Source organism: Aplidium turbinatum, chromosome 2 (assembly GCF_918807975.1).
Source record: "Aplidium turbinatum chromosome 2, kaAplTurb1.1, whole genome shotgun sequence".
Taxonomy (NCBI): Eukaryota; Metazoa; Chordata; class Ascidiacea; order Aplousobranchia; family Polyclinidae; genus Aplidium; species Aplidium turbinatum.
Window position 1 is genome coordinate 8,649,351 of NC_137473.1, and position 9,669 is coordinate 8,659,019.

The 9,669-nt window shown below is 39.2% G+C and overlaps 1 protein-coding gene across 1 annotated transcript; it reads right to left on the bottom strand.

The window, feature by feature from the left end:
* Window positions 1–4,988: 4,988 nt before the first annotated feature.
* Window positions 4,989–9,447, bottom strand: LOC145788299 (uncharacterized). The gene is made up of 5 exons (XM_082600081.1): window positions 9,421–9,447; window positions 8,976–9,135; window positions 8,382–8,484; window positions 7,928–8,115; window positions 4,989–6,118 (listed from the first exon to the last, which is right to left on the bottom strand). The coding sequence occupies exons 1-5, from the start codon at window positions 9,445–9,447 to the stop codon at window positions 5,937–5,939; spliced, it is 660 nt and encodes a 219-aa protein (XP_082456207.1). The 3' UTR covers window positions 4,989–5,936.
* Between the last annotated feature and the right edge of the window lie 222 nt (window positions 9,448–9,669).

The window sequence follows — 9,669 nt, forward strand, 5'->3', positions numbered from 1 at the left end:
CAGACTCGTAGTCTGTTTACATGCGATGACCGAAATAAGATTTGTGGCGGTCTGGATTGCATATCGGTAGTTTCAACAGAAATGAAACCGAAATGAAGCGGTTGCAGGTGATGTAAACACACCGCAATGAGATCCTAACAACGAGATTAGCCCTAGTGCTAGTAGTTTGTGGTCTGTTTAAGTATTTATTTGTAGTGTTGGAGGAAGAGAGAACTTGAACATTACATCAGTGCAATAGCTTTGTATTTTTGAAATCATAATGATAGATATTTTAAACTGGGACTGGAATGCTGGTTGTTTAATTTAAGCGAGCAATTAGCAATTGCAAACCAGCAATACAAAGTCACTCTCTCAATTTTGGTGTGAAATGTATGATTCATACCCACAGATTTCTAAGCTGGCTTTTCAAGTATTACTGCCCTTCGCTACGACGTATCTAAGTGAGAGTGGTTTTTCAGCTCTTCTGCATATGAAAACGAAGGAAAGAAGTAGAATGGATGTGGAAGACGACATGAGACTGGCTCTGTCTAACACACAACCTCGAATTTCACAGTTAGCTGCGGACCTACAAGGTCAACCATCGCATTGATTTGTCAATAAATGCAAGGAAAACATTTTTAGTGCTGCCTTTTGTATTGTTTGTTGATAGTATACTTGCATTTAGGAAAGAATGTAAGTGGGGGTTGCGGTATATACGGAAATTTTTAAAGGGGGTCACCAAGACAAAAAGGTTGGGAACCACTGTTGTAGAGGCTTTTGATGCAGGACCAGTTACCGAGATTGGCAGAGTGAAATTTTCCGATTGTTGGAGTATTATTGCTGGAAAATTATTCCATTCACTAGATGCGGCTGAATGGAGAGCAGTCCTGAAATGCGTTGCTCAAGCCAGTGGCGTAGCCAAGGGTAGGGATGGGCAATATAGAATTTCGAATAGTTGCAATCCGAATATCTAATTATTCGAATTGAAATCACATTTCGAATCGAATTTTCCAAACCGAAATAAAACTATCCCCTTTTCCGACTACCAAAATTTTTTATCGATTTTTTGCCAATCAATTACATTCGGCTCAGCGATAGCTATTCGCTCTAGCGAAAACGGCTAGCCAGCTCCCATTACCAGTGCAGTTTGTGGACGTCGGAAGACCGTTGTGCTGTGGATTTGCATCTATTTTCATCATACTAAACATGAAACGTAATTCAACTCTGGGTGAGGCTACCGCTACACCTAGCGTCGGAAGTTTCACAACAATGCAGCAATCCAATATAGATTGATCTATGGAGCTCTGGTGTTGAAGTGACAAATACTTCAGCATCAAGTAATGACGACAACGAACAGCTTTCAGCTGCCGAAGAAATCCGATCGTACCTTTAGGCAAAAGTGAAAAACAGAGATGCAATTGAATGGTGGAACAAAAATTAAGAAAAGTTCCCGCTGTTGTTTGATCTTGAGAGGAAGTATTTAGCCACTCCTGCCATTTCTGCATCCTCAGAAAGATCCTTCGCGAGTGCTGGATTAACAGCATCAAAACGGCGATTGCGGCTCAGATAGCTGGCGAGCAGTTAGAAGCTTTAAACATTCTTCACTGTAACAATTAACAAAGACTTGCTCTCCTGGGCAGTTATTGTTGTTTTTTGTTTCGTTGCCGCTTTTCCATTATGTGTCCTCAATAAAACCAGAATAAAAACAAAGCTTTTTGACATTTTCTGAAATTAAACAAAATTATTCTAGAATAGGTATTCGAAATTCTAAATTAGAAAAATTATTCTAGAATAGCTAATTATTATATTTTGCCCATTCCTAGCCAAGGGAGGTTTTTGGGGGTGTCAACCCCCCCTTTGGCACGCGTTTAACGTCACCAGATTGAGAATGATGCTTTCAGTCTCTTTATGTATCTACAACAAAGTTTGGCTAATTTTAAAGTTTAAACAAAACTGCATTAAAAGAGCGTGTTTTTGCCAATACCAAACATTCAAATATTTCAGCCAGGAATTAGCAACTAGAAAACATAGAGACTTTGCTTTATTTCGGAAAAATGCCGAAGAAAACATGATCTTATCCTTTTGCTATGCCACCGGACAGCACCATTTTACAGGAATATTCATACCCACATTTATGTTGAAAACCAAATGCTCTCAGAATGCACCAAATTCAAAGTAATTTTTTAAAATTTTATGGGAGGGGCCCCCCAGACCCCCTGCCACTGGGTGTCATCTTAGGTGAACACGCCGGCGAGTGAAGCCCACTGGCCGTCAAAACCCCCCTACCACAATTTCTGGCTACGCCACTGGCTCAAGCGCATACCCCAAGAGTCGAAACAGCGCCGTTTGATCTTGAGTCGGGCACTTAACCCCTAAGCTAACGAGGCAGACTGATAGTTCTGATGTGTAGCAAGTTTTAAAATCATCACAATGATTGTTTTTGAAAATGAAATTGTTAGCCTATCGTATTTCTACTACTTTAACTCTATCAAAGTCAGTGGCGTACCATGACCACTTTTTGGGAGCAAGTCTTTTAGGCGCAGACAGTTAGGCGCTGGTCAAATAGGTGCGCACACTGTGGCGTCTAGATTTTTAGGTACGGAGCACTTTGGGGCCCGTTCATTTAGGTGCTATTCCTAGTAAAGTCTGCAGATTGTATCAGCTTGGCTGGTAGAGCAATGCTTTTCACACAAAATGTTGTATTGAACAGAAAAATATGTCATGGCTTGCATGCGTGAAGCTGCTTAAACCGGCAAAGCTTTTCACACAAAATGTTATATTGAACAGAAAAATATATTGTATTTTAATGCGCGTGTTCGACATTTATTTGTTGTTAGTCCGGGTTTGCGTCGGCGAAAGCTTTATCAATAAATTATTCAAGTTTCCAATTTCCGAACATGATGGAGTTCACGTTTTGTAAGTCAAATGATAACTACACTATATAGTGGGTCTGCTACTATTCGGCGAGTCCGATTCGGCGAGTCCGATTCGACTAGTCCGATTCGGCGAGTTCCCTATTCGGCGAGAGCCCTTTTCGGCGAGTGCCCTATTCGGCGAGTTTTTGAAATTTTTAAAAAGAAATTAACGGGTACCGTAGCCTAATTGCAATTGCCGTTTTTACATCGTTTTAACATCGCTAAACGTTGAAATCGTGCAGAAAGGAATAAAAATAAAATGTTTGAACTATTAAATTAAAATTCGTCATGTCAGTTCAGTTGTTTTTATTTCTGACCATCATATGAAAAACAATACACGTCAACATAGCAAAGGTAGAAGCGACAATACACGTCAACATAGCAAAGGTGTAGAAAAAGGTAGAAGCGACAAAACGCGAACGTTAAAACGTGCTTGTGACCGAAGTAAATTATTGAGTTGAAAGAAATTTGGCAAGGTTGCATGGATGCAACCTAGTTCGTACCCTGAACAGTTCGTACCCTCAGTTCGTACCCTGAAAAGATCGAGAGAAAAAATTAAAAAAAGCCGAAGTCGCTGATCGCAGTTTCCGCAAACATTTTACAATTTTCCCCCTGAAAAGATCGAGAGAAAGATAGCACAAAGATTGATTGATTGATTGATTTTATTTCGTTGTAGGTAAATATAATACAATAAATACAGCAATAAAAAAGGAATTTCCAGCAACGGGAATCTGCGAAGAGACCATGGGTCTTCGAGTCAAGCAGATACCCAAGCATAAAGACAAAGTCGCTGATCGCAGTTTCCGCTAACCCTAACGCTAACCCTCGCTGATTGCAGTTTCTGCAACATTTTTCTGCACTTTCTGCTAACCCTAACTCTAACCATAGACTAATCTCTGCTCTATCCCTAAACCTCGCTGATCGCAGTTTTTGCAAACATTTTTCCGTAGTTTCCGCTAACCGCAGTTTCCGCTAACCCTTACCCTAACCTTAGAATAATCTATGCTCTAACCCTCGCTGATCGCAGTATTCGCAAACATTTTTCCGCAGTTTCTGCTAACCTTTACCCTAACTCTAACCATAGAGTAATTTATGCTCTAACCCTCGCTGATCGCAGTTTCTGCAAACGTTTTTCCGCATTTTTCCGCATTTTCCGCTAACCGCAGTTTCCGATTACCTTAACTCTAATAATCGAGTAATCTATGCTCTCTAACCCTCGTTGATCGCAGTTTCCGCAAATATTTTTCCGCAGTTTCCGCTAACCCTAACCCTCGAGTTGTTTGCGGAAACTCCGATCAACGACTTCGGCTTTGTGCTATTAAACTGCGATCAGCGACTTCGGCTTTTTTTAATTTTTTCTCTCGATCTTTTCAGGGTACGAACTGAGGGTACGAACTGTTCAGGGTACGAACTAGGTTGCACCAAGGTTGCATCACCTTTAAAAAAATTTAAGATATGAAGGAAAAATAAAACAAAGAAAATGTTACAAAAAAAATAATGTTTAAGTCTATAAGTTAGTACTTTTGAATAGTTAAAATCATAGGCGCCTAACTATTTTTTTGGCCGTGGGGGCGAAAGCGTGTTTCATCAGCAGCAACGTAAATTCAGCAAAATGTCACGCAGATGGATGACGTAATTATGTCGTCACACTAGGATTGCTTTTATTGCCACACTTGGAGTTATCGCTACGTTCGACCTACCGTTAATTATTATAAACAAAGCTCGACCAAAACACATGCTATGCGTCTGCGTTGGCTAGAGAAAACTGCGGTTTGTGCACGGGCTGAGCGAGGGGGAAGCAGTGGTCCCGAGCGGGCTAAACGCAGTTTGAACGCGAGAAAACTGCGGTTTGTGCACGGGCTGAGCGAGGGGGAAGCAGTGGTCTCGAGCGGGCTAAACGCAGGCTAGATGCAATATGTGTGCAGGCTAAATACGGTTTATGAAATGCTAACCACTGCGGGTTGGACGTGGTTACGAAAGGGCATGCCACTGTTGACTATAGTATCTGAAGTACAAACTGCTGATTAACTGTACACTGTAACAGCACACAAAGTCAACAAAAATTAGTGAATTTTTTTTTAATTTTACAAATACAATTTAGTGTAACGAGTATCTAAAAGACCAAAAAACAGAACACACACACGGTGATCAGTATTTATCGTTACAACTTTGAAAGGTTATAGTAAGGAAATGAAGCAAATTTTTTGAGTGAAAAAAGTGTAATATTAAAGGAAAAAACATTAAAAAACTAATGTCAAAATTATCATTCAATATGTCCGCCCTTGGCGTCGATCACCAACTGAAAACGTTTAGAAAACGCCTTATACACGAGTCACGAATTACGCTCTCCGGAATTTTGGTCCATTCCTTTCGAAGCTTCATCTTCAGAGCCTTCAAACTTCGGTGACATGACGACGAGACCTTGCTCTCAAGGTAAGACCAGATCCCGAAGTGAAGAGGATTCAGATCGGGGGGGGGCCACTCCTCCTTGGAAATAAAGTGTGGCACATTGGCTGAAAGCCACTCCTGCGTATCTTTAGCTCCATGAGACGGAGCTGAGTCCTGCTGTAAAGACTAAGCACGCTTCTTGAAATGCTTTTTAGCCCAGGGCAACAATAAACCATCGAGAATATCCTTGCAGTAGTTTTCCTGGTTCAGTTTCACTCCCTGACCCACGTAAAACAAACTACCCGAGTCCGTCACGGCAGGACTTTGCGTCCGAGACGCGACACGAGGTGTTTCGTCCCCCTGACGTGACCAAACACGATCGTTTTGAGGGTTAAAATGATGTTAAACATCGAATTTATTTTCGTCGCTGAAAGCGATATTCGGTAACGTGCCTCCTTGGATGCGAGATTGAATAATTCGAGCTCTCGGAGAGCTCGAATTGATCGATGCCAAGGGCGGACATATTGAATAATATTGACATTAGTTTTTTAATGTTTTTCCTTTAATATTACACGTTTTTTACTCAAAAATTTTGCTTCATTTCCTTACTATAAGCTTTCAAAGTTGTAACGATAAATGTTGATGACCCTGAAATCAACAATAATCCACAGGCCCCGAGAGCAACGGATAAGGATCACATATAGATAGAGCAAGAGCTTTTGATCGTTTGGCTCTTCTTCCCCCACGATCCCTGGTTCCTCGCAGCCATTTACTGACACTTCTCTCTGCATCACTTCTTGATGCATGACTTGTTGAAGTGTTTCTTTTGAGTGCTCCTACAAAATAAAAATGATGTAAACTGATTGTCTTTTACTTACCAACTACGTACTGTTGATTACCTGAACAAACATAGCCTAATATTAACATATAGGAATGAAAGAATGGTATTAGTATCATTTTATAGGCTCCTATCAATCCCCTGGCACACATTTTTTACCGAATTTTCTTCATTGCTTGAAATTATTTCAACAAGATGTGATTTGACATTGATTGGTGGTGATGTGAATATTCATTTGGATGCTGTTGATATTAACAAAGTAACTTTCAATGCTCTGCTGGAGTCATGCTCTTTCATGCTCTGCTTGACCCAAATTATCTCTGAACCCACTCATAAATTGGGTCACTTGCTGGATGTTTTACTTAATAATGAACCACAGAAAATATCAGAAATATGTGTGAAAAATGTCTCGCTAAGCGATCATTTTTGATGATGATGGCTTTGACAGCAGAGCACTCCGAGCCATTGCGGGTATCAAATGGCAACAGCATGTCACCAACACTGAGCTTCGCAGGCAAACCCAGCAGCTTCCAGCCTCATGCCTCGCTGCCCGCCACCGCTGGCTCGGACATAGTTTTCGTCTCCCTGCCGATCACCCAACACTCGCCTTACTTCATTTTGATCCGAAGGAGGCTGGATGGAAACGCCACGGTGTCCAGGGACCTCACAGAAATAAACCTGTCATTGGAAGAGGCCTCACTTTTTGCAGAAGACCCCAGTAAATGGAGGACCATAACCCACTTGATTGGTTCTACGCATGATGTCAACCCGGACATCGAGCAAGAGGACTGATTGATTGACTTGAACCAGTATGGATATAAAAAAGGTCACAGTAGTGAAACTCTTTTATTAACAATCGTAAATGACATACTTCTGGCATGTGATGAAAAATCTGCGAGTGTACTGTTCTTTTTTAGCTTGTTTTATTTTGCTGTTAATTTTCACTCGCAGGTGGACAGTTGTTGCTAAATCAGCGATTTTGCAAGCCACATGACAACCTCATAAAATTGATCCAGGTTTTCCAGGGTGCCGCAAGGTCAAAAACGTTGCGAATCACTGCCTTAATGGCTTAACCCATTGATTGCACACAACACATGCCAAACATCAACTGAAGTAGGCTACAGTGTTTTGTTTAGTACGCAGTCAAATACTTGGTTTTCATAAAGTTTGAAAACTACAGCGAAATATGTTTTAAATTGTTCTGATTTTTTCTTACAGCAATGTATTGAAACGGTATCTGAAAACAAAGATCGCACCAAATCTCAAGTTAAATAACTAGTGCTCTGTATAAATGCTACATGTACTTACAACGCCATTCATAAAAGTTTCTTCTTTTAGTTTCTCTTCCATCGCCTCCAATTTGTTGCGAGATTTAATGGGAAACGAAGCTCCGTCTGGCAAAATATCTGGTGAAATATTTTTCATCCCTGTCTTCCTCAAAATTGATGACAAGATGCCAGAATGCACCTTTTAGGCTTTAGCGTGTCTTTTATCACTTCTTGGTTTCTTAGAACTTGTATCAACAATTTTTTGTCCGACTCATCAATACTGCGTCTAAATACAAAGTTTTTATAAGCCTCACTATAATGTAACATTGCATACACTTTTCACTTACTTTGAACCCAATATTAGTTTGTAACAACACTTTTTCTGACATGTATGCATTTCAACATGTTTAAGGATTAATTCCGCTCAAAAGCAAAAACGCTCACTACAGGTAACTCTCAAGTAATCAGCTTTGCAAACGAAAAGGATGACTGCTGTTTTAAGCAGAGAGTGATAAGGCATTTTCATTGCATTAACGCACCATTCCTGTTTGTGTTGCTGCTCGTTTCTGGATCAATTGGCACTTCGTGCTGAGGTTCAGCAACATGCAACCTCTCATCATCACGGGATGACATGAGGCTTGGCGGTACACGCGGCATAACACTTTCGCTTTCGTCATTTGAAGAACTGTCATACCTTTTGAAGTGCTCTTCATACTTTTCAATTTTCCTGAATCATCATGAAATGGTTAAGCTACATGACGTTAATTTTCTCTCAAAACTGAGTTGCTGACAAGTGGAATGGAATATTGTAATCTTGAATTATTATATCAGTACATATTGCACTACTAGCTTCTTAGCTAGGCACCAAACGAAAACAACATAACATGTAAACATTTCTTCCCTTGGTGCTATGCATGACAATCTGAACATATATGCCAGAAGCAATTGTGAAAAACTCCAGCAGTTAATTCCTCTAGTCAACTATAAGCATACCTTCTTTTCCTTCTAGGGAGGGATGCCACTACTCCATTATCAGTGGCAAGATCAGATGTATCCAGTGACAACTGTTGTTTCCTCAACGCTTTTTCATATGTCCCTGAAAGAAATTGCATTTACGTACGGTAGTTAAATATATTAAGCATAAGTTAACGTCATCCAATCATCATAAAAATTAGAGTTTGGAAGAAAAACTATTCCAAGAACATCAAACTGCTTCGAAAACTGAATCAGTACTTTTCCTATCAGTTCCTATTATTTGAACATTAATGCTGCTGCATTGACAGACATCAAAGCAGTTATTCAACTGGGAAAATTAACTTATTTCTGCTATTACATTCAGCACTTGACTAAAAGAAAAGTGAGAGCATGTTAGCAGATACTGTAGTACAAAATACATGCAATCTGCATTATACTGAGTATAATAAATAATGCATAGTTATGGAAGTACAATAATTAGAATATTTGTGTTATTTATTGACAGTTTTTATAAACACCAAGCAATTCTATACTTAAGAGAAAGATAACTCAATAGTTCAGCATTTTAAACAACTTTTGTTTAAGTGTTTCAAACGTTTAGTATTTTCACACCTGCTTTTCCGAGAACATGGATATCATAAACAAACCAGGATGCGCAATAGTCACACTTGTCAATAACAGACTTTTCTCGTTTGGAAGCACTCCATGATCTTGGGGGCCAGTAACATGCAGCTTCTTCATCTCCATGAAACGATCGTAGATGGTATAATAGCTACAGTTGTGGACAAAACAAATTCAACTATTGCATATTGAGCCATTACAGTTTTAGGGTAAATATTAATATACCTACACTGAAAAGACAGGTTTAAGATTAATACACACTGAAAAGTATATTAACGGATATATTTATGAACATGTTTGCCAACAAAGTTGGTAATTAAGCATTGAGGTTACATACACATAGAGGTACAGAACATACATAATCTAAAAAATTCATATTATGCATAGTTGCATACACATATCACAATGCATTATAGTGTAAATACTGAACACTTACTTGACTATAAAAACTTTCCATGATCATTATGCACAAACGGAATTGCTACAAAATCATCATTAAATGGTAATAAGACAATTTTTTTGGTTAATGCACTTATTGGTACAACTAGAGATGTAAATGCAAAAAAAACGAACCGTTTTTTTTAAAAAAAAACGTGTTTTTTTTCAAAAAAAACTTGAGCCAAAAAAAACACTCGTTTTTTGGGTTTTTTTGTTTTTTTTGTTTTTTTTCATATTTTTCTGAAAA

Coding starts and splice junctions, on each gene's coding strand:
- LOC145788299 (XM_082600081.1), bottom strand. CDS start 9,447: ATGATCATGGAAAGTTTTTATAGTCAA. Junction 8,116..8,381: donor CTCCCTAGAAGGAAAAGAAG/GTATGCTTATAG, acceptor ATGATGATTCAG/GAAAATTGAAAAGTATGAAG. Junction 6,119..7,927: donor CAGCAACACAAACAGGAATG/GTGCGTTAATGC, acceptor TTTATTTTGTAG/GAGCACTCAAAAGAAACACT.